General features: G+C 44.2%; 1 protein-coding gene across 2 annotated transcripts in view; it reads left to right on the forward strand.

Annotated features, from left to right (window-relative positions):
* The window catches only part of TLN2 (talin 2), a 572423-nt gene that overhangs the window by 236264 nt on the left and 310330 nt on the right, over window positions 1–25829 (forward strand). For both annotated transcript variants that reach the window (XM_033920311.1, XM_033920312.1), the window contains 3 exons: window positions 8548–8675; window positions 13784–13847; window positions 19510–19614. In XM_033920311.1, the coding sequence (XP_033776202.1) occupies window positions 8548–8675; window positions 13784–13847; window positions 19510–19614 (297 nt within the window). The remainder of the gene's footprint in view (window positions 1–8547; window positions 8676–13783; window positions 13848–19509; window positions 19615–25829) is intronic.

Raw genomic sequence — 25829 nt, forward strand, 5'->3', positions numbered from 1 at the left:
ACTTGCATACTGTGGCAGATCACATTGAAGCTACCACTGCACACCCTTGGTGGGATGCTTTTACTAGAGGGAGGGCTACGGCACAAAAGGTGTTTCTTCATTCCTTACTCTATATTTTTGTTTAACTATCCTTATGTTAACATTTCTTAATTGTGGGTTTACCTATTGTGTATACAAACGGACACTCTCTCCCTTTATTCGGATGATTTCTTATTGGGAGGTGCAGACTTGAGGATCCAGGGGTGGACTGTTATGCCTATGGCCAGGGGGTAACTGAAACTCAACATACTACGTAATATGTCTCCTCAAGTCTGCTTATCTGACCTGGGTGTTGCCAAGACAACATCAAAAGGACAGTAAAACCAGATGGGAAACTGATTTAACACCTCCTTGACCTGAATGGTGTCCAAACAACATCAAAAGGACAGTAAAACCAGATGGGAAACTGATTTAACACCTCCTTGACCTGAATGTTGTCCAAACAACATCAAAAGGACAGTAAAAACCAGATGGGAAGCTGATTTCTGCAACACCTCCTTGCTTATATGACATCCTGACTTCCTTGACCTGAGTGCTGTCCAAACGAAGAACAAAAGACCAGGACCGGGTGTGCCGGAATCGTAAATAAACGCTGGTTACTGCAGGACCAGCTGTTTTTACTATGAACTCAGCAGTTTTTTCATCCTATATAAGAACGGAATTCTGCCCCTAACATTAGAATCCAAGGCGTCTAAAGGGATAGTCTCCCGTGTCCACCCACCTATCAATTGTGCTTTTATATTGTCTGTGTGCTTTTCTGAGTGTCACTGATCATCCCATCGGACAGAAATAAGTGGCGGAACACCTCTAAACCAAGGGTAGGGAACTCCGGTCCTCGAGAGCCGTATTCCAGTTGGGTTTTCAGGATTTCCCCAGTGAATATGCATTGAAAGCAGTGCATGCAAATAGATCTCATGCATATTCATTTATTGGGGAAATCCTGAAAACCCGACTGGAATACGGCTCTCGAGGACCGGAGTTCCCTACCCTTGGTTTAGAGGTGTTCTGCCACTTATTTCTGTCAGATGGGATGATCAGTGACACTCAGAAAAGCACACAGACAATATAAAAGCATAAACAATAACCCTTTATTATATATATATATATATATATATATATATATATATATATATATATATATATATATATATATATATATGAATATAATACTGGAATACGGCTCTCGAGGACCGGAGTTCCCTACCCCTGCTCTAAACACTTAATCAAAGAAAGGGAAATTCTATAACTGTGTAACTATATAACAGTTCCCATAGGATGTCTGATGGGTATATATATTATAAAGAAAAGTAGGCGCCTACTTTTCCTTTCTAGCAGTTCTTCTCAGCCCTCTCCTGAAGGCATGCCTTACCCACCAGGTTTTCATGATCACCACAGTGGCTGCATGCAAATTTATCTTATGTACATTCTTCGTGATGATTTTAAAAACCTGACCAGCTAAGCATGTCTTCAGGAGAGGGTTAATAAGCACTGCTTTGTCGACTACTAGCTTAATAGGGTATATATGCACTTAAGTGTGAACACTTAAGCCAGCCATAGAGCTGGTGTAAATGCAGATGCTCATGCCTGTGTGTATATTCATTTGCAAAAAGTTCCTCTCCAAAAAAACAGACAGAATCCTCTATCACCATCTGTGCATCGCCAGTATTTACAGGAGAAAAAGGACTATGGTGCCAAAGTGTAAATCAGCTAACCAGTGACCCCTATAGGTATCAGGGTGTTACCTTGAACACATCACCGGTCAAGTCCATATATTGGTGATGTACATTTTGCCATGGTTCCTTACTGCATGTATTACGTGTCTTAATGAGACACTTAGAGAAACTATTAAAAAAAAAAAAAAAACAACTTCATAATCCAGAGAACCCCAAATCAGTATTTAAGAACCAAAAAAGGCACTTATCTGCACAAGTCCAAATGTTCTTTCAGCGAGTAGACCCTTCTTAGCTGTACTCCAACTTCACAAAGATGTGTTCAAAGTGTCAACCTGATACCTATAGGGGTCACCAGTTAGCCGATTTACACTCTGGTATGGAGTCCTTTTTCCCTCATAAATAATGGTTTATGCAAGGATGGTGATATAAGATTCATTAGTTTTTTGAGAGGATCTTTTTGTAAATAGTTTAATTTTTCCCTCCACTCTATTTTTTTGGGAGATCGGTATAGCCAAGGTCATTTTCAGTGGCAGCAGTTAGCTTTTGAACAAATGTGTTTTCAGTGCCACTTTACAGAGTGTGCTGAATATACAAGTCTGCATTAAGATAGGATGTACTTCTAGATTACAGAGAGGCGCATACCTTATTTTTGAGCATAAGTGGACTTAACTTCTTTCTGCTGTTGCAGAGTGTAGTAGGAGCAGTGGTAGGTGGATTTTCAGCCTACTCCTATGTGAACATGGCTTAAAACTGATATAGAATGGATTTTCTGGATGATATTTTTCTACAATGAGGATAGAGTTTTGATTAAGTTGGATCAGAGCAAGATGCTTTTGCATTTGCAGTTTTAAAAGAGAAACAATGTGGAAAATGCATGTCAGACATGATGGGTTAGGGTGAAGGGGGGTAAGGGGAGGTTTTGATTGGTGGCAGTATAGGGGAGGGGCTGGGAAATATTCACCTCTCTCCCTCCATCCTCCAACATGTAAGTGTACCTAAAATGTAAGTCTAGCCCTGGATCCAGGTTCCAAGTTTTTTTTTTAATTTGATAAAAACGCTTTTATAATAAATTCAAAGCAATGTATATTAAAATTGATCAAATAAAAACATACAAGGGCTGTTCAAAAAGTATCGGACCTTTATTCATAAAAATACTCGTATTCAGATACAACAATCTTATACTAATCTCCTTCAAAGTACCGTATTTTCGCGGATATAACGCGCACCATTGTAAAACGCGCACAGGGGTATAGCGCGCAGAAATCACGATGATATGTACAAAAACTTTTCTATACCGCGCTCAGGCATATAACGCGCATGCTGCCCGACTCTCCTCTGGCCACCCCGACTCTCCTCTGGCCACCCCGACTCTCCTTTCGCCCTCCCCGACTCTCATCTGGTTGCCCCGACTCACCCTGACTTTCGGTGCACTGCCCCGACTCTCCTCTGGTTGCCCCGACTCACCGTTCACCCGCCCTGACTTTCGGTGCACTGCCCCGCCTCTCCGTGCCTGTCCCCCTTGAAGTCCTGTCCCCCCTTGAAGGTCTGCCTGTCCCCCCTTGAAGGTCTGCCTGTCCCCCCTTGAAGTCCTGTCCCCCTTGAAGGTCTGCCTGTCCCCCTTGAAGATCTGCCTGTCCCCCCTTGAAGTCCTGTCCCCATCCTGAAAGCCTGATGCCCCCCCTCGACGTCCGATTCTTCTCCCCCCTCGGCAGGACCACTCGCACCCCCACCCCGAAGGACCGCCGACTCCCCGACAATATTGGGCCAGGAGGGAGCCCAAATCCTCCTGGCCACGGCGACCCCCTAACCCCACCCCGCACTACATTACGGGCAGGAGGGATCCCAGGCCCTCCTGCCCTCGACGCAAACCCCCTCCCCCCAACGACCGCCCCCCCCCAAGAACCTCCGCCCGTCCCCCAGCCGACCCGCGACCCCCCTGGCCGACCCCCACGACACCCCCACCCGCCTTCCCCGTACTTTGTGTAGTTGGGCCAGAAGGGAGCCCAAACCCTCCTGGCCACGGCGACCCCCTAACCCCACCCCGCACTACATTACGGGCAGAAGGGATCCCAGGCCCTCCTGCCCTCGACGCAAACCCCCCTCCCTCCAACGACCGCCCCCCCCAAGAACCTCCGACCGACCCGCGACCCCCCTGGCCGACCCCCCCACCCCCCTTCCCCGTACCTTTGGAAGTTGGCCGGACAGACGGGAGCCAAACCCGCCTGTCCGGCAGGCAGCCAACGAAGGAATGAGGCCGGATTGGCCCATCCGTCCTAAAGCTCCGCCTACTGGTGGGGCCTAAGGCGCGTGGGCCAATCAGAATAGGCCCTGGAGCCTTAGGTCCCACCTGGGGGCGCGGCCTGAGACACATGGTCGGGTTTGGCCCATGTGCCTCAGGCCGCGCCCCCAGGTGGGACCTAAGGCTCCAGGGCCTATTCTGATTGGCCCACGCGTCTTAGGCCCCACCAGTAGGCGGAGCTTTAGGACGGATGGGCCAATCCGGCCTCATTCCTTCGTTGGCTGCCTGCCGGACAGGCGGGTTTGGCTCCCGTCTGTCCGGCCAACTTCCAAAGGTACGGGGAAGGGGGGTGGGGGGGTCGGCCAGGGGGGTCGCGGGTCGGTCGGAGGTTCTTGGGGGGGGACGGTCGTTGGAGGGAGGGGGGTTTGCGTCGAGGGCAGGAGGGCCTGGGATCCCTCCTGCCCGTAATGTAGTGCGGGGTGGGGTTAGGGGGTCGCCGTGGCCAGGAGGGTTTGGGCTCCCTTCTGGCCCAACTACACAAAGTACGGGGAAGGCGGGTGGGGGTGTCGTGGGGGTCGGCTAGGGGGGTCGCGGGTCGGCTGAGGGACGGGCGGAGGTTCTTGGGGGGGGGCGGTCGTTGGGGGGAGGGGGTTTGCGTCGAGGGCAGGAGGGCCTGGGATCCCTCCTGCCCGTAATGTAGTGCGGGGTGGGGTTAGGGGGTCGCCGTGGCCAGGAGGGTTTGGGCTCCCTCCTGGCCCGATATTGTTGGGGAGTCGGCGGTCCTTCGGGGTGAGGGTGCGAGTGGTCCTGCCAGGGGGGGGATGTATCGGACGTCGGGGAGTCGGCCGGGCAAGAGGGCTTGGGCTCCCTCTTGCTCCGATCGTGGATGCGGGTGCGGGTGGGAGCGCGTGCGAGCGGTCGTTCGGGGTGGGGGTGCGAGCGGTCCTGCTGGGGGGGTGAATCGGGCGTCGGGCGGGGTGGGAACTATGTTTAAAAACTTTTGTATACCGCGCTCAGGCATATAACGCGCGAGGGGTATGCGCGGTACGTAAAATCACGTATAACGCGCGCGTTATATCCGCGAAAATACGGTAGTCCCCTTGGGCTGCCACACACTTCTTCCAACGGTTCTGTTACTGTCGGAAGCAGCGCTGGAATGCCTCTTTTGAGATTGCTCGCAACTGGTCTGTCACATTCTGCATGATGTCTTCTCTTGACTGAAATCTGGTCCCTTTCAGGGGCATTTTCAGCTTGAAGTAAACACGGAGCCTGAGGAATCACAGGTGTGTTGTGTTTGGCCAGGAAACTCTGTATCAAATGTGAAGAATGGGCAGGTGTGTTATCGTGATGGAGCTGCCAATTGCCTGCTGCCCACAGGTCCGGCTGTTTGCATCTAACAGCGTTACAAAGGTGATGCAGAACCTCTTGGTAGTACCCCTTGGTGATTCAATGATCCTGCATCACCAGGATCCTCACTTGGTCAATGACAATCTCATTTCTGGATGTTGAGGGCCTACCAGAACGTGCTTCACTCTCCACTGATGTGCGGCCATCTCTGAAGCAGTTGTACCATTCCTTTATCTGTGTGGTACCCATTGCTTCATCACCGAAGGCCTGCTGAATCTTGTTTATCGTTTCCATTTGGGAATCACCAAGCTTTACACAAAATTTAATGCAGTAGCAGCATTCAACTTTTTCTGTCATTTTGTCAAAAATGAAAATTGGACGGTGCTCACTTACTTTTCCTCACTCATCGGCGGTCTGCCAGCGACTTACAGCTTCTGTAGGCGGGAAAAAATTAAAGCATGCACATTAGAGTCACCTACATACATTTACCAAATCACGCCTCCCTAGCTTTATTTGTTTATGCAAGAAGAATTTCCTGTAAAAACAAAATTTTCCTATACAGTGTGATAAATGGTCCAAAGACTCATGTCATAATAATCACAAGATATATGGAAATTTTGGAGAGATATAGCAGTTTTTTCCATTCTTGTTATCTGTATGTTCACGATTCGTGAATTTGCTTATCTGTGGTTGCATAAATTGCAACCAATATTCTCCATTTGTGCCGCTGTGTTCGCATATTCACAGACTGGCACTCCCCACCATCAGAGCCTCACAGGACTACCACTGGAAGTCTTGTCAGCCATTTTCATTGCTGAAAGAGTATGGGCAGGAGTGAGTGGGAATCACTTCTAACCCAACGTACCGCTAGTCCACCAGGAAAATAAGGTAGGCCTGGAGTCCTTCCTCTGGGTCCAGGAGGGGTGTTGGTAACTGTTTAGGAAGGGAGGTGCACTGACGGTGGGGGAAGTCTCCTGGTTCAGGGGGAGGGGTTGCTGGGGCTCATGGCAGTGGCGGCAGCAGACAAGGAACACTAGTGGGAGGGAGGGTGGTAAGAATGGGATTTCAGGAGGGAACTCAGTACTTCAAATGTTGTCTCATGCAGAAGCCTAACCCTATTCTCCCAATAGGATCCCACTGTTCACTTTCCATGGTTTTGAGACAAAAGGTGTACTGCTGGAACCTAACCTCCTATTTTCTGATAGACTCAGCATTTTGTTATTCACAGTTCGCGAACATTTTCATGAACCATACTGCTGGGAATAACGAGAACGGATTGTACATCCTTTAATGAGAACCAGTAAGCTGTTATAGAAGATTTGGAGGTGAAGATATATGAAAGTCAAACAAAAACAAAATCCAACGGGTCTGCAGTGAAACACAACGCCAAACAAAAAAGAAACTGCAGACAAATGTACAAGGTGCAGGCTATGTTTATTTAGACAGTCTTTTGTTGCGCATAATATAACCACCTTTTTGCAAATCAAGGAACCCGACATGGTCCGTGTTTCGATCAACATGCATGAAAGTATGGAGATAGTCTGTGTGGGTATGGTTTTGTGGCTATAGAGTGTCATAATCAAGAGGAAGCTCACATACCTTTCCTAAAGCTAGTTCTAGAGCTTGCTACCCCTGTTGAAAATGTCATCTAGAATAATTTGGGAGGATGAAGGGGATGGGTGGGGGGGGGGGGGGAAGAACACTGAAAGTGAACACACTATTCCATAAAGCCCTCAAGGACTGCAAGAGCCCTAAAACAGAACTTGGGCCCTTTGGGGGCCTGCTGGAGAAGGACTTCATGACTGAAAATGATCTCTGGTGATTGAGGAGGCTGTTTCTGTGTACTGTTTTATGCATATAGGCTATTATGGACTTTTCCAACTGGTCAGGGACCTTGAAGGCTAAAACAGATTTGAGAACAAGTGTGCTCTCATTCAAGTGATAATTGTAACATGGTCAGCCATTATTAAGGGTCATAAGGAAACAATAATTAAAGAATTTCTTGGAGATCACACTGAAATTTATGTAATATTGAAGAACTGCTAAGGTTATATGAACACATGTGCTGGACTGTATCTGCTGATGATTCTGAGTTGGGGAATGAGAAGATCTGTAGTCAAAAAATTTTACTTGTAAAAGCAAGGAAAATACCTGATTTATTACTTAGTTGGAATTTGTAGACTGCTGCATTGTGTTTAATAAAGATGATTTAAAGATTGTTATAAAACTGAATGCATGAATGCTTACATGCTCTCACCAGCACACATTTATAGGTTCATGCATAGTTTCCAAGTTTAATAAGGGTTCAATATCCCGCCCATCGAGGAAGATGTCTAGACGGCTTACACTTCAAATTAATGGGATAGGTGGTGCCCATAGGCATTTCTGAGGACTGCATTTGGGCACAGCTTGGGTCAGGACAGTGTTAGATGCAAATAGGGCTTTATAAGGACGCATTTGAATCTCAAAAGTCGGCTTTATAAGTACACAGTTTGAATCTTAAAACCTTTAGAGGCTACTTCTTTTTTAAAAAGAAATTTTAACTGGAAACAATTACCTTCCCTATTGTTCTAACCTTCTTTTTCTCTAATTTAGTGTAGTTCCACCTGCCCACCTTATGTATGTCTGATATTGTCCACGTCTAGTGCGAATTGAGTGTTGTTGGTACCCCAATTTTTAATTATACATTGCTTTGAAATATGATATTGCAATTTAATCAAACTTTTAAATAAACTTGAGAAACTCGACAAACCCTCTTGCCAGAAGGGACCCCCAAGCCTACCAAATACTGAAGACAAACCAGGGTTTGGGGCCTCCTTACAAATATTAGCCCTGGGCCCCAGTATGTGTAATACCAACCCTGACTGTGGTGAAGTTGTGACGTGTATACCTCATACATGTTTTCATACATGCAAGCTGCCTCAGAACAAATGCAAATGTATATAAGAGCAGTTGCACGCCACAGATTAGTTTTTTGAAAAAAGTTTTAAATAAATAAAATAGTGTTGGCTGCCTAAATAGGTACAAAATAGGCACATTTTTTGACACTTTTATAGGTGCCTTGTTTGTAAAATTATCCCAATCTACATATCTATATTGGAGGAACAATGAGGTAAAACTTTCTAAATTTCTCACAGACTGAAAAAATGATGTTTATTAAGAGTAATAAAGCATTTATTGTATTCTTTGCCTCACAGACACTGCGAACATGACCTACCTCTTATGGGAGTTTGTCTGCTCATTTTACAGGCTCGAGATGATATTCTAAATGGCTCACATCCAGTTTCCTTCGAGAAGGCTTGCGAGTTTGGTGGAATTCAAGCACAGATACAGTTTGGACCTCACATAGACAATAAACATAAACCTGGATTTTTAGAGTATGCGTTTTCTCAGTATTCCTCTTTTAAATTTAGTGCAACAGTGATAAATGCCAAAGCCCTAGCACATTTTGATAGCATTCAGTGTTTCAGAGGTAACTTCTACTACTTATTTCTATAATGCTACCAGAAGCATGCAGCGCTGTACGTTAAACATGCAAGAGACAGTCTCTGCTGGAAAGAGCTTATAATCTAATTATGACAGATAGGACAAAAGGGTGAATTTATACATGCTGCTCAGGTAGGGAATTAACAACAGGAGTGATGAGGCCGATAGGGTAGGGTACTAGAGGGAATGAAAGATATTGGTGCTTTATAAGTTTTTTTAGAGTTAGGCAACAGTGTGAATCAGAACGGTTTTTAAAACAATCCATGTAGAATTATGGTAGAATGTTCTAGGAGTAAATATATAATAGTCTACCTTTTAGGAAGTTGTATATATTCTAATATATTCTGTAGTTCCCATATTATTTCGAGTAATCCAGGATGATATTTTGTCTGACCTTGCTGGATGACCTATTTGCCATTATTGATCAAGGCAAAGTTAAGGTTCTTGCCTCAATAATTTTTTTGTAGTAGAAGGGCAAAGGATGTTGGATGATAGGTTTTATATCTCTGGTCACAAATTGATTACAGAAGGATGTCCTCTACATCTTTTGACTTTGCCGCCTGCTCCAGGTGGGCTATATTGCCACCTTCAGTTTGTACCAAAGCAGTCAATCACCACTGCAATATAAGATATCAAAAAGGGAGGAACAGGGCAACCTCCCCAACAATACAGTACATTTCTGTTCTGCTCTGTAACAAATAAAGTGAACAATGTTAACCCACCTCTTACCAATTTCAACACTTCACCCTTCTTTCTTTCCCCGTATATTCTTAACTAACTAGCTGGAAAAGATCTCCATTTCCAGATTCAAAAAATCTGTCTGAGGCTAAAAGCAGAAGTAACTAATAGGGTGGATCGTCTAGAGTCCTTTGCCCTATTATCAAAAATTATTGAGGTAAGAAACCTAATTTTCCCTTCTTGGGCAAAGGGTTCCAGATAAGTGACGTACCAAAGCAGTAGCTTATGTCTAGGGTGGGACCGATGAACCTGCCCGTAAGACCGAGGATCCGAACGTGGCATCCTCAAGAGCCACTATGTTCTCTCTATAGAACTTCATTAAAGTATAGAGAGTAGACCTGTAGCTGCCGTACATATCTCCTCAGGCAGAACCACCCAAGACTCTGCCCATGAAGAGGCCACACTAATGGTAGAGTGTGCCCTCAGCGAGACCAGTTGTTTTTTTTACCACAGCCAATGTATACCCATGAAATTGCCTTATGGATCCATTTAGAAACAGATGCCAGCAGGCTGGTTTGCCACCTGTAACTTGACTAGTGAGAACAAAAAGATGGGCTGCAAGCCAAAAATCATTGATCATCTCCAAATAGTGGGGCAAAGCTCTTCTGATATCTAGTACCTGCAATAGCTTATCCTGCTTCGTCGAACCTGTAGACTGAAAAGATGGCAAACAAACCTCCTGGTTGACATGGAAGGCTGAAACAACCTTCAGTAGGAAAGAAGGATCTGTGCACAGAGAAATCCTCATTTCTGTGATCCTGAGGAATGGCTCTCTACATGAGAGTATTGCAACTCTGAGACCCTTCTTGCAGAAACAGTTGCCACTAGAAAGTGCAGTCCAGAAAGTTGCCAGCCCAAAGTGCAGTGCAACAAACTGGAAATGTCTCTTTAGGACATAGAATCTTAAATATTTCCTGTGGTTTGGGAAAATGGGAACGTGAAATGCCTCTGTCAAGTCCAGAGAGGCAAAAAATTCCCCTGGAGCCATTGCCATGATGATCGACCGAATGATCTCCATTTTGAAGTGAGACACCCATAGAGCCGCATTCACAGACTTCAGGTCTAAGATTTGTCTCCAGTTGTCTGAGCCTTTCTTTGGCACTATAAAGTATATGGAGTATCTGCCTGAGCCAGATTCTTTTTCAGGAATGGGTTTTGGCTCGAATATCCAAAAGTCTTTATACCTCTTGGTACTGTCGCTTGGACCCTGGTCGCTTTTTCTGGTCTCCCTGCTGAAGACTCCACAAATCTTGTAGCCCTCCCGAACAAGATCTAGTTCCCAGTGATCTGAATAAATCTGCACCCAATCCTCCCAGTAAACCAACAGCCTCCCTCCTATCTGCAGGGGCACAGCTACTCTCTTGGTATCTTTCCATTTTCTTGAAGGCTGCACCAGCTCGAAAACCAGAGGCTTGAGACTGTCTGGTACTGCCAAGCCTGTGCCTGGATCCCTGAAAGGATCTCTGTCCAGAAGAGCCACTTTAGTATTGCCAAGAACGCCATGAGCCTCAAAAATTAATCTGACTGGCCCCTCTGGCAGAATGCAGTCTACTATTTTGCAAAGACTTAGGGCAGCAATCTGCTATGCTGGCCTTAGGTCATCCAGTCCTTTACCAAAGAGCATCTATCCTTTAAAGGGAAGCCTGCTCAAAATAGCTTTGGAGGCTGAATCCTTTGCCTATTGCCTGATCCAGAGCATTCTGCAGGTGGAATTAGCATAAGTCAAAACTTTGCTCATGACTGATGAAATCATACAGGGCATCTGCCACATAATCTAGCCCAGTGGTTCCCAACCCTGTCCTGAAGAGCCAGCAGGCCAATCGGGTTTTCAGGCGAGAGATTTGCAGATAATGGAAGTGACAGGCATGCAAATCTGCTCCATGCATATTCATTAGGGCTAGCCTGAAAACCCAGTTGGCCTGGTGGTCCTCCAGGACAGGATTGGGAACCACTGATCTAACCCCTCCAGTACTAGTTTAGGATATACATTGTCCCTGGCACTGAAGACTGATATAACTTGGTGTGGCGTGCCCATCCACAAACAAGGCTTCCGCTGCAGCTTTAATCCCCAAAGCCAGGGCCTTAAATTGTCTTTTTAGAACCATGCCTACTTTTCAATCCTGTGCATTCTTGAGCATCATGCATCCTTCACAAGGCAAAGAGGTATGTTTAGTAACCTGAGCCACCGCGGAATCTACTTTCAGCTGTACAAAAAGCTGATGAAATTCAGGGGCCATGGAGTAAAGCCTTGCCACCAGCTTCACTGTAATTTTTGCTATGTATCCAAGTGGAGTCACAGGGCATTCATCCAGTAGTTTAATTTGATTGACAGAATATCTTCTTGCTTATATAACAGAAGGCAAGAGGCTGAATTTTCTGCTGATTTTTGGCAAGGCATCTGAAGGCAGTTCAGAGCAAGTACCTTAATAAAATAAGCTTTGAATTAGCCAAAGTGGTCCTCTTGGTCATGCCTCACAGGAGAAAGGCACACTCCAGGCTACATATATTTCCAGGCTCTGACCTGTATTGTATATCATAGGTAAATATACTATAACAATGTTATAATTTAGTAAACTAAAGTAATATAATCTTTTTTTCTGTGCATATCTTTATATCAAGGTAGGTAGTTTCATTTGTACTAATTTAATATTTAGGGTTACCAGAGTTTTGTCTGGAGAAACCTGGACACATGACCCCGCCTTGTTCTGCTGCTAGCCATGCCCCATTCTACCCCCAGCCCTGCCCTGTTCCGCCTTTAGCCCCACCCTGTTTCACCTCTAGCTCCACCCATGCAAAGCCTTGCCTTTGTTTTTTGACCTAAGGGCCGCATCGGCAGGTATCCGAGCAAGCGCAGATGCATGTGATGTCATCTGCGCATGCTCAGACGCTCTCCAGAAGCAGCCGGGAGGTCAGAGCTTTCCAAAACCCAGACAAACTGCCGGGTTTTGGACTGTCCATCTAGGCACCAGACATTCCTCCAAAAAGAAGACATGTTCGGGTTTTCCCGGACATCTGGTAACCCTAAATATTGTTCTTAAGTCAATTGAATGTTGCTACTCCTTGGGTTTTGGCCAGGTACTAGGGACCTGGATTGGCCACCGTGAGAACGGGCTACTGGGCTTGATGGACCGTTGGTCTGACCCAGGGAGGCTATTATGTTCTTACATGAGCCAAGTATAGAACAATTAAGCCATTGTGACATCACTGAGGTTGGCTCTGAGGCATTATGACATCACAATCTCAGCTCTGGAATGTTGTTCTCATTGGGGTTCCGGAATCTTGCTATTCTTTGAGATGCTGGAATGTTGCTACTCCTTGGGTTTGGGCCAGGTACTAGGGACCTGGATTGGCCACCGTGAGAACGGGCTACTGGGCTTGATGGACCGTTGGTCTGACCCAGGGAGGCTATTATGTTCTTACATGAGCCAAGTATAGAACAATTAAGCCATTGTGACATCACTGAGGTTGGCTCTGAGGCATTATGACATCACAATCTCAGCTCTGGAATGTTGTTCTCATTGGGGTTCCGGAATCTTGCTATTCTTTGAGATGCTGGAATGTTGCTACTCCTTGGGTTTGGGCCAGGTACTAGGGACCTGGATTGGCCACCGTGAGAACGGGCTACTGGGCTTGATGGACCGTTGGTCTGACCCAGGGAGGCTATTATGTTCTTACATGAGCCAAGTATAGAACAATTAAGCCATTGTGACATCACTGAGGTTGGCTCTGAGGCATTATGACATCACAATCTCAGCTCTGGAATGTTGTTCTCATTGGGGTTCCGGAATCTTGCTATTCTTTGAGATGCTGGAATGTTGCTACTCCTTGGGTTTGGGCCAGGTACTAGGGACCTGGATTGGCTACCGTGAGAACGGGCTACTGGGCTTGATGGACCATTGGTCTGACCCAGGAAGGCTATTCTTTTTTTTTTTTTTAATTCTTTATTCATTTTCAAAATTATATTAAGTGTATATATATATATATATTCAATCACATTGACAATAAATACATCACTTACAGACTATCATTTGTACATTACATATATTCTTATCCCTCCCCCTTCCCACCCCTCCCTACCATATATTCCATTATCATATAAATATGTATTAATAAAATATCGCCCATCCTACCCAATTAAACTGATAAATTTAAGGGAAACAAATTCAACTAATCTGTACAGTAAGGCTTACTGTACGTTCTTATAATGAAATTATAAAGGCTTAGACCTTTTTCTGTTATTTTCCTTTTTTTTTTTTTTCAGGCTAAAAGAGTTTTTACCTAAAGAATATATCAAGCAAAGAGGTGCAGAGAAGAGGGTGTTTCAGGTAAAGTAGAGTATCTAAACTACTTGTTATTGGACATAAATTGGCTTCCATTACCCCAGGTACAAAATAAGTACCTCTATATAATACGAGTGTTAACTATTTACATTGCAACCACGGAAAGGCGGTATATCAAATCTGAGCCCCTTTAATATTTCTTTTTGTTTTGAGTACCTAAATGAATTGATAACATATTTGTTGTGGCTTTCCTGAAAACCCAGCTGGGATTGTGATCATGAGAACAGATTCTTCGAGGGAGTTAACAGGCAGATAGACAAGGATGACCCTGTCGACATTGTATATCTGGATTTTCAGAAGGTGTTTGACAAGGTCCTGCATGAACGACTACTTCAAAAAATTGCGAGCCATGGAATCGAGGGTGAAATACTCACGTGGATTAAAAACTAGTTGGCGGATAGGAAACAGAGAGTTGGGGTAAATGGACAATACTCAGACTGGAAAAGCATCACGAGTGGAATGCCGCAGGGTTCGGTGCTTGGACCCATGCTCTTCAACATATTTATAAACGACCTGGAAACTGGTACGACGAGCGAGGTGATTAAAGTCACAGACGATACAAAGTTATTCAGAGTAGTGAGGGCACAGAAAGATTGCGAAGACCTGCAACATGACATAAATACACTCGAGAAATGGGTCGCGACATGGTAAATGAGGTTTAACATGGATAAGTGTAAGGTGATGCATGTCGGTAAGAAAAATCTTGTACATGAATACAAGATGTCCAGTGCAGTACTTGGAGAGACCCCTCAGGAAAGAGACTTGGGAGTACTGGTCGACAAGTCGATGAAGCAGTCTGTGCAATGTGCGGCGGTGGTGAAAAGGGCAAACAGAATGCTAGGAATGATTAAGAACAGATCGGAGAAGGTTATCATGCAGCTGTACTGGGCCATGATACAGTCCCACTTGGAATATTGTGTTCAGCACTGGTTGTCGTACTTGAAGAAGGACATGGTACTACTCGAAAGGGTCCAGAGAAGAGCGACTAAAATGGTTAAGGGGCTGGAGGAGTTGTCGTACAGTGAGAGATTAGAGAAACTGAGCCTCTTCTCCCTTGAAAAGAGGAGACTGAGAGGGGACATGATCGAAACATTCAAGATAATGAAGGGAATAGACTTAGTAGATAAAGACAGGTTGTTCACCCTCTCCAAGGTAGGGAGAATGAGAGGGCACTCTCTAAAGTTAAAAGGGGATAGATTCCGTACAAACGTAAGGAAGTTCTTCTTCACCCAGAGAGTGGTGGAAAACTGGAACGCTCTTCTGGAGGCTGTTATAGGGGAAAACACCCTCCAGGAATTCAAGACAAAGTTAGACAAGTTCCTGCTAAACCAGAAAGTAAACAGGCAAGGCTAGTTTCAGTTAGGGCACTGGTCTTTGACCTAAGGGCCGCCACAGGGGTGGACTCCTGGGCACGATGGACCACTGGTCTGACCAGCAGTGGCAATTCTTATGTTGTTATGTTTTTATCACCGAGTTAAATAATTTTTAAAGAGCAAAGATACAACCACAGGTTTAGATAGAAGGGTTATTATATGTTACCTGAAATCATATTCTATTGAATTGGGAACTGTGTTTAGCAATGTTAAGAAATTGAGACATTAGATCTGAGTAAAGAATTTTACATTGCCTACATATGCTGAACCTCAAGCTGCAAATTATATAAAAAGTATTACTAGTGTTACTCTTACTGCTGGAAGCAGGCATTTAGTGACTAATGGAAAGGAGAAAAATGCTGAGATCAATGGGTATGTTAAAGGCTGAATTTTTACATTACATTACATTAGTGATTTTTATTCCGCTTGTACCTTGTGGTTCAAAGCGGATTACATAGGAAGAAGCTGGACATTTCCAGGAGGGTACATGACATTGGAGAAACAGATTGAGGGTAAGACTTAACAACAGAATGAGTGTAGACTTAGTAATATTAGAAGATAGATCAGTTACATTACATTACATATCAATAGTCTGTTTCCATGCATTGGTAGGTAATCGGTTTCGGTAGGATGAATTAGGTTCCGTGTTTTGTTGGGTTTTTTTTTGTTTTTTTTTTGGTCGATTGAGGGTAAGGTGCCAGGGAGTGAGCAAAACCTGGTCGGTGTAGTGGAAGAGGAGAGGGAGATTAGGTAGATTGTATATACTTTTTGAATAGCAGCGTTTTGATTTCTTTACGGAAAGCTTTGAAGTCAGATGTTGAGGTTAACAATCTAGTGATGGAGGGTTCGAGTTTTGCTGCATGCGTTGCTATGAGGTTATCATTTTTGAGTGTTAACATGGCAACAATTGCTAGTCTCCTCCTTTTCCTTAGAGATTCTCTACAATCTTTTCCTTCTGATCTGCTGCTCCCTAATAGAATGGTACATTTTGAAAAATCATATATTTGTCAAAGCAGTCGAGCAGCTGTAAATTACTTGTATTTGGTGGGTCTTTTCCTAATGGTTAACGCATGCAAATCCACAGAAAAGTCCCATGAAGAACACTTAACGTCAAACAAGCAACGTGGGAACCAACAGGGCACACGAATGGGATGCAAAGGAACAAGTTCTTTATTGGTGAAACTCAATACTGGCAAGTGGTTCGGGCGAAAACCTTCATCAGGAGTCTTGATGAAGGCTTTTGCTGAAACACTGCCAGTGTTGAGTCCCAACTAATAAAGAGCTTGCTCCAAACACATGCCGATGCCATTAACACACATTATTTGCTGCAGGGCCCATTTTATAATTTTGGCGATAGCAATTGTAATTTGTCCATAGGTCCAAGGACAAAGAAATGCCTAGTACACTGGAGATTGACTCTCCTTGAACTAAATACAAAATAAAGTTAGTAAATGACCTCTCTGATGCTTTTTAGCTGTGAGTGAGAAGTTCAGTTTAACTTGACCCGCACTGGTGTAGTTTATCACACCGAGAAGACCATCTGCCTTGCAATTTAGCAGTAAATGAGACACATTGACCACACCACACCACATTGACAATACACCACTTAAAACAAAATCAAGCTAAGAATAATATTGAAACTGTCAGATATTCAGAATATTGTTTTCTTCCATGATCTTTAACCTGACAATAATGGACTTTTTTTTTTTTTTTTTTGGGGGGGGGGAGAATATTAAATACTAGCCAATCAGATTGCAAGATTGGCTTATCTAGTTGTGATTAATTTGTATTAACCATGTTAGACTGAATTATGCTATCTATAAAGTTAAGATCCTAAGGGGCCTGTTTGTTAACTGGTGATGATGACTTCTGCTGCATGCTAATGATGTTGTTTTTAAGCTGTGGTAAGTGCTGAATGCACATTTAAGCAAACATCTAGCTTAGCTTTGTAAATGGGCCTTTGTGAATCAGGTTGTTCTCCCCTTCCCCAAGATGGTAAAGAAGTAAGTAAAGAATTACTAGGTGTATTACCATCAGGCAAGCTGGAATCCATAGGAACGGAGACTTCAGTAAAGGCCATACACCTCATTTAATCTGTCCAGTAGGATCCACATTGATCTCTGCTTTACACTTGCTGCTTGATTTCAAGTTTCCACTTGACAATGGAACCGGAAAATCTCGGATTGACACAAAATTGTACCAAAAATCTGAAGCACTTGCCAACATCATGAGCCAAAGTCTCATATAGTAGTAGCATAGTAAATGATGGCAGATGAAAGCCTGAATGGTCCATCCTGTCTGTCCAACATTATTAATTCATGATTAAATTGGCTTTCTTTGGTATTTCTGGTACATAGATGTAGAAGTCCACTCGGCATTGTATACTTTATAGAAAAATTTTTTTTTAAAGCAAACGGGTTGACTAACTGGCCTTTTCATGTCTTAAAATCAGGATCAGTCCAACTGTTAGGCAGAACTCGGTGGTTACCTGGGGCAACAAAAAGTAGCTATAGTCGCAGCAATACAATAGGTCTTGACAGCTACACAAACTCAAAGAACCACCAGTGCATGCTTTACATGCAGTATGAATGGGCTCTTTTCAAACCTGTTCTACTCTGCTCTGGCTGGATATCTTCATAAAGGTCATTAATAAGTTATCATTAATAAATAGCCCATTTATTCTTGTGTGTTTAATATTTAAAAGTATGATGTCCAATTGTGACTTTTACAGGAATGTTCTGGGAGGGAAGAGATTCTGATAATCATGATTGTTTACTTTAGCAAACTCTTGTGGTGGGGGGGGAAGGAGGGCTCTAAATTGAGAGGTGCACAAGGTTGAAGGTTCATCTAGGGCAGTGTCTCGCAAACTTTACGAGCCGGCAGCACACTGAACTGAGGGTTGTGGCATCTGGAAGTGTGTTCACGTCATGCATGACATCACGACATCTGCACGTGTGCCGAGGCCTTCCAGACAGGGCCCTGAGGTGCTAGTGGGGAGGATGAAAAAGAAAAGGTGTGGAGAGGAGGAGAGATGCCAAGGAGGAGGAGAGGCACTGGCGCTGGCTGACTGCGTACAGAACATGCTTCTCACCACGAGAGGCTCATCCTGTAGGCAGTTGGCTAGTGCCTCTCCTCCTCCCCGGCATCTAACGGCACAGTTTACAATACACTGATCTAGGGCATCTAATAACCTTACACTGACCCAGGTTAGTGCGGTGGGCTGAGAACGTGGGGAACTGGGTTCAATTCCCACTGCAGCTCTTTTGACTGTGGGCAAGTCACATAATCCTCCATTGCCCCAAATTGTGAGCCTACTAGGGACAGAAAAAAAGTATCTGCATATAGCAGGGGTAGGGAACTCCAGTCCTCAAGAGCCGAATTCCAGTCAGGTTTTCAGGATTTCCCCAATAAATATGCATGAGGTGTATTTGCATGCACTGCTTTCAATGCATATTCATTGGGGAAATCCTGAAAACCCAACTGGAATACGGCTCTCGAGGACCGGAGTTCCCTACCCCTGGCATATAGTATATGTGTAAACCACTTTGATTGTACCCACAGAAAAACAGTATATCAAATCCATTACTAAAGTAGGGTCTCTGAAATGGCAGCTTATGTGAAATGCATGTTAACTATTTTTATTTACAAGATGGGATATCCAAGGATGGCTGCGTGTTTTTTTCTGGCTTACTACGCCTTGTAAAGCAGGGATCCCCAAACTGTTCAAGAGAAGGGTCAAATAGGACAAGTCTACCACTGCTACTATTTATCACTTATATAGCGCTGAAAGGCGTACACAGCGCTGTACATTTTGACATTTAGTACAGTGTCCCTGCTCAGAAGAGCTTACAATCTAACTTGGACAGACCTATATGACATGTACGGCAGAACCCAAGGTGAGAGGAGTTAGGGGTTGAAAGCAGTCACTAAGAGGGGCTGGTACAGGATTCTCCTCAAAGTTAGATGAGTAAAGTTGTGTATATGTGCCTGAGGTGTTTTGTCAAGTTTCCTAAGTTTGTTCCGTAGCTCTTCTTTGGCTGGTGGAACCTTGGAGCCCTTACAGCCTTGATAACTTTTCAGCAATTTTATTCACTGTCAAGAAAAATATGGTGGGAAGCAAAAATGAGCTGTGGGTTGCAGTTTGAGAATCCCTACTGTTAAGTAAACATATTCGTATCTAGTACAAATAAAAGAGAGTGTCAGTTTAGTAGATATTGTATATGTATGAAAGCATGGTCAATGGTACATTTTAATAGATTGAATTGCTTTCATAGGAACACAAAAACTGTGGTGAAATGGCTGAAATTGAAGCCAAAGTCAAATATGTGAAGCTAGCCCGCTCCCTCAGGACTTATGGCGTGTCCTTTTTCCTTGTTAAAGTAAGTCTTTAATATATGCATGCATTAACCTAAATTTTTCTTCTTGTCTCATCACTTATATTATAGGGTTATGATATAAATTGTTTAAAATAATTATTGCATATGACCAAACTTTGATCTGAGTTAAAATTAATATACCTGCCATCAGTTTTTCAGACAAGAGTCTCTTTGTTAAAAAAAAAAAAAAATCAATCAGATTTCGGCATTTGTAGGATAACCACAAATTGTTTAAGACAATTATGGCTCGTCAGTTCTATTAGCTCTTTTTGTTGGACTTTGTACAGAAGATTGGTCTTTTGATAAAGCTTCCAGTTCTGTTTGTTCATGATTATACCCCTCTGCTGCCCTATAATGTGATGTAATATTCTGTTCATTTTGTTGTTTATGATGCCTGCTTTTGTTATTTATGCCCTTCAGATAAAGTACAGTAAATTATCTAGTCCCCGCTCCTGTTTATCAAGCGGGTAATTCTCAAAGTTAGGTTGCTGGGATGATGTGCAAGCACCTAATTGCAGGCAGTTAAGCACATAACTACTTGTATTGTATTACCAGTGCATGTAAATGCTAGGCTTGCTCCTCCTATCTTTATACACACACAGACACACCCTTACTGTTGAAATGCTATGGATTTGGGGCTAGATTCACTAACCCCCAATTCCGTGTCCGATCCGTGCCCAATTGCATGCAGGCTGACGAATTCACTAAAGACCTGCATGCAAACGGGGACGATCACTGACATGCCCCCCACCCACCGCACGGATCGCTAGAGAGCGTTCCTGATGCAGATGGTCTGTGCATGTGCTGGCCCTCCGAGCCCGGCAGAGATTTTTTTTAAAACTGTTTTAAATTTTTATGTGAGCCCGTGGTTTTAACCCGCTTTAAGCCCGTGGGTTAAAACGACGGACTTGCACTGCGGGGAAGGGCAGGAGAGATTCAGGGCATGCAGGAGATTCAGGGCAGGCAGGAGAGAGAAGTAGATTCATGGGACGCAGGATATTCGGGGCAGGCAGGAGAGAGAAGTAGATTTGGGGCTCGCAGGAGATTCAGGGCTGAGAGCAGCGAAGCAGGGCAGTCGGAAAGGACCTGAGCGACTGGTCCTCAGCAGTGGCTTTTTTTTGGATCGGCCAGCCCAGTTGCAATTCCCTGAAAAGTTTTGTGAATCGTGTCCCTGCCTATTTTGCATGTCGTTTCTTCTCATTTGCATGCACGGTTCGGGATCGGATCATAGGGAAATTGGATCGTAGGGATACTATCTTATTTGGAACATCTATGAGAGCAAAAAGTCAAATTTCAGCAAAAAATAACAAACTTTTGCTTATAATGACGGGGGTTGCCATGCAGCTTATCTTAAAGAATTGGAAAAATTGGGATAGATTAAATTACTCATCTCTATGTTATGTTTTTAAAATGGAAAAGTTTATGGCCATTCAAAAAGGATATTATAAAAAATTTCTGGTTGTTTGGAAACCATTAACTAAATATTGTAGAGACTGATTTATTTTTATTTTATTGATGAATACATACACATCCTTGGGGGGGAGGGGGATGTTCTGGTACTGATTGGAAAGTATGGTTAGATTGTTTTTATGATTTCTTGTCCAATTGGAGGGGGAAAATAAGTCTTCGTATTGTCTTTAAAAGTGGAAGATGCTATAATATTAATTTTTATGTAATTGTACCATTTTTGTGCACAATTGTAGTTTTAAAATGAATAAAGAAGTTTAAAAAAAAAACCAACACTGAAAACTAAAAATAACAGTAGTCAAATGTGTAATTGTAGTAAATGTAAACTTAATGGCTAAATAGGGGTAGAACTGATGTTAAGGCATCATGAAATAAGAACCTTTAACAGTTTCCAAAATTTCAAGTAGTCCTTCATAGTAATGATAATATCCCTCCTGAGAAATTATAAAGTCATGACAACACTTATGGCAAAGCGTGTTAAAACATTTTGCAGTAAGTAACTTGTTTGCGCATGCTAAACATTCAGATCTATTGGGGGGGATTTATTTTCTGGAGGGGGCTTGTCAAAGTGGAGAATGGGCATGGATGTGCTATCCAGCTAACACGTTGTGATAACCACACACTAACTTGTTAGTCCTAACTAGGAAGCTGTAAGGGCCAGATTCTATAAACGGCACCTAGCGACACCTAAATTGTAGGCCTCACTCGACACAGTTGTCAATTAACCGCTAGGCGCCATTTATATAATCCCGCCTAGCGGTGTCTAGGTGTCACTAGGCATCCTGAAGGTAGGCACCGGTATATTAGGCCTGATTTTCACCAGGCCTAATTTATTGGTGCCTAAGTCGGATGCCTAGCAAAGCCTAAGTGAACCACACTTATTCTCCACCCCTAGACAAGCCTACTTTTCAGGGAGGCATCGTTAGGTGTAGGAAGGCACCTCAACTTATATGTCATTAGTTGCCACGTGGAATTCTGCACCTAAATTTTAAATTTAATTTTTTTAAATTAACTAAGGTCTTCTTCTCAAAATCTACTTTTTGTTCCCTCCCTCAAAACTTTTCAAATGCGACGTACCACTTCATTTGCTGTTATCTGAGGGAAGAATCAAATATTGATAAATTTAAAGGAGCTTTAAAAAGCTTCCTCTATAGAGACGCTTTTACTTCATAATTCAGGACTCTTTTACAGTCTATGAAAGGCAGCTCTCAACTAACTTTCCTCTACCTCTCTGTGCTATCCTTAACTATTTTCTTTTCTAAAATATTGTATTTCACCCTCTACCCTCATGTCTTCCGTTTGTCTGTGGGTCTTGTTCGTGCTTTGGTTTCTTGTTAATTATTTTTATTTTGATCCCCTCGATTTAATTGTATTGTACATTGCCTAGAATGTTAATAGGCGATTAATCACCTGTTGCCACAGAAACATACCACCCACAAGTTGCACAGCATTACCAATTTGTGGGGGCCATCCAAGCTTCCCCACTCTTCATCCGGACCCAGCCCGTTCAAGGCTGGGTCCCTTCGCTATGTTGTGAATGCAGTGAATGCCATGGCTTGGCCTCCTCACCGTCCAAGCAAGGAGATATGCCCTTTGCCACCACAGATGACCCGGTGTTTTCCTGTGAATCATCTGCTGTGCATGTACCCCTCTATCAGATACCCTCCTACCTCATCTTTGCTATACATTTACAGCTACGACAGGAGTTGTGGGTGGGTGGGAAGGAACTCGCCGACGTCCCGTGCGCTGCAGCCCCCACGATCCGTAAAACCCTCCCATCCCTCCTCTCATTGTGTGGTAGCCACCCCTGTACCTTTTTAAATCCCTCCCTCCCTTCCTAAATGGCTGTCTCGGTATTTTTATCATCCCTCCCGGTGCCTTTGTATAACCCCAACCCTCCCCTGCCGCCATCGTACCTTGTTAAAAACATCCTGGTGGTCCATCGTGATTCCTCCCTCGCTAGCTGTCTCCTTCTGTTTCCCGGCCAGCGGCGTACAGGTCAGGAGCACGGAGGTCAAGAGCAAAGCTTTCCGTGCTCCCGTTTGGGCCCGCGCCGCTGGTGTCAGGTCAAAAGCGTGCCGGGACAAAGGCGTGAGCAGACAACTGAGCGCAGCGCGGAGGCGCGCACCAAAGAAAAAGACTGTTTTTAGGGGCTACGTTGTGGGGGCGTTGTGGGGGGTGTGGGGGGCTGTAACACCCCACATTTTACTGAAAACTTAACTTTTTCCCTGTTTTTAGGGAAAAAGTTACATTTTCACTAAAATGTGGGGGGTTACAACCCCCCAAATCCCCCCACAACGCCGCCGCGATATGTATTAAGTAAAGTGGGGGAGCTCCCCAACAAAACCCCCCGTCGCAGCCCCTAAAATAGTCTTTTTCTTTGGCGCGCGTCTCCGTCTTGCGCTCAGTTGTCGGCGCACACCTTTGTCTTCCGCGTTACTGTCTATGAACCGCGCCGCTTTCTGATTGGTTGCTGTCAGTTCTCATGGGACTCGTGGGCTTACTACAAGATGTGCACTAGTGCCCCATGGTAAATTTGCCAATTTGTGCGTGCACACCAGAAGGGGGCATGTTAGGGGGATGAAGAAGTGGGCATGACTGTGCAGGTTTGTTTGTTTTTAAATTGCATGCACTAATGGACATAAATTTTTTAAATGGGGAAAATGTCATTTTCTGGCCACGGCACAAATGATGGTGCACGGGAAAGATCTGCATAAGGGGCATGCTAAGGCCACATCTTGGATGTGTTCTCTGCCCACTCCCAATCTTACTATGAGTTTAGAAAATCGCTGAAAACCTACCTGTTTGGTAAATTTATGCGATGACTTTGCTTTGTATCACTCTACATTGTATCATGTTGTATTTTATTGTATTGTATAGCATTGAATTCTACTGATTCCTACTGTATCTTGCATCTTCACTGATATGCCTCAGTTCTCTTGCTGTGAACCTCCCGGATCTTCTGGTTGGGCAGTATATAAGAAATAAAATTATTATTATAAAATTATTTTTATTACCGTATTTTCACTCATATACCGCGCACCCGTGTAAAACGCGCACACGGGTATAGCGCGCAGGAAACTGTAATTTATGTAAAGAAATTTTATATACCGCGCACACCCATATACCACGCATGCCCATCGCCGCCCGACTCTCCTTTCGCCCGTCCCGCCTTTCTCTGATGTCAGAGAAAGGGCGGGACCGCCGGAAGAGGAAGCAGCGCAGACGCAGGGCTCAGAGAAAGGGCGGGACCGCCGGCAGAGGAAGCAGCAGGACAACGGTAGGCAGCTTCTTCATGATGGGGGGGGAGGCTGTGGGGGTGCGAGCGGTCCATCGGGGTGGGGGTGCGGGTGTGAGTGCGAGCGGTCCTTCGGGGTGGGGGTGCGGGTGCGAGTGCGAGCGGTCCTTCGGGGTGGGGGTGCAAGCGGTCCTGCGGGGGGGGTGAATCGGACGTCGGGGGGGGGAACTATGTAAAAAAAAAGTTGTAAAACGCGCTCACGCGTATAACGCGCATGGTTATGCACGGTTTGTAAAATCATGTATAACGCACGCGTTATATGCGTGAAAATACGGTATTATTAACAAGAAAACAAAACTGTCTGCCATGCTTTCTTGGGGCCAGTCATTAAAGGCTTCACAGCTAGTATAATCAAGACGCACTTTGTACTGAATAAGGTAGTACTTGGAGCAGAAGAAGCAAAACTGTAATTCAAAGACCTGTCGGTAATGAGAGCTTCAGCGCCTGCCAGTGATCTTCTTTCCACCTACAACAAACTGACTTAAAGGACAGATACCAACTGTCAGAAATCATTAGGGGGAAAACGCACAGTGTGAACATAGCTTGCTAAAAATAATTATCATCTACAGTGTCAGACACAGCTGAAATTCGCACAAAGCTCAAGCTATTTAACAATTTAAATTTCACATTAGAATATTATCAGCACGCTTAATGAAGGTTGTAGAAACTTTAAAAATATCATGCTGACCTCCTTTTTGCTTTTGGCAGAATTTGTTCGGATGACATTTGGATAGGTTAAGCGTCATATAAAAATCTACATTCTGAACACATTCTCATAAATATTCATGAAATTATTGCAGAAGAAGATTTCTTTTTAGAATATGATGAATAAATATGATATTTAAAGAATTTGAGAAAAGTCATTTTGTATTACCTTTTTTCTAAAGAAGAAAGTGGTGCACCATTTTTTTTTCCTGTGTTGCCAGAAAATGCACATATCCCTTTGAATTTGTTTATACCAGGCAGCAGTAGGTTGTTAGTGGTGGTAATTAGTGGTGTACTGCTATAAAACATTCTTCTTTTATTGATTTTGTCCTTTAAACCTTCATTCACAACCAGCTAGGGGGGGTCTTCCCATTTGCGTAATAAAGGGGAGGGGGGATTGCCCTGGGCGCCATCTCAGTGGGGGCACTAGCACCTTTCCACCCTGCTCCACCACACTTGCCCCATCCCTCCCATCCACCCCATACCTCTGTAGATCTTCGCCAGCACGGGAAACTTCTCCTGCCTGTTGCTTGCTCCGGCCTGGTTCTCTTCTGAATCACTTCTGGGTCGTGGGTCAAGGAAATGACGTCGGAGGGAAACCCAACACTGGTGCGAATGGCATGCTGAAGAAACCACTCCCACTGGCTAAGATTTACAGAGGTACGTGGGGGGACAGGAGAGCATGAGTGTGGATTGGGGGGAAGGAAGGAGCAGGGGGGATAGGGGGCACTACCACCCCAGGCATCTC

This window comes from Geotrypetes seraphini, chromosome 14 (genome assembly GCF_902459505.1).
Source record: "Geotrypetes seraphini chromosome 14, aGeoSer1.1, whole genome shotgun sequence".
Lineage (NCBI taxonomy): Eukaryota > Metazoa > Chordata > Amphibia > Gymnophiona > Dermophiidae > Geotrypetes > Geotrypetes seraphini.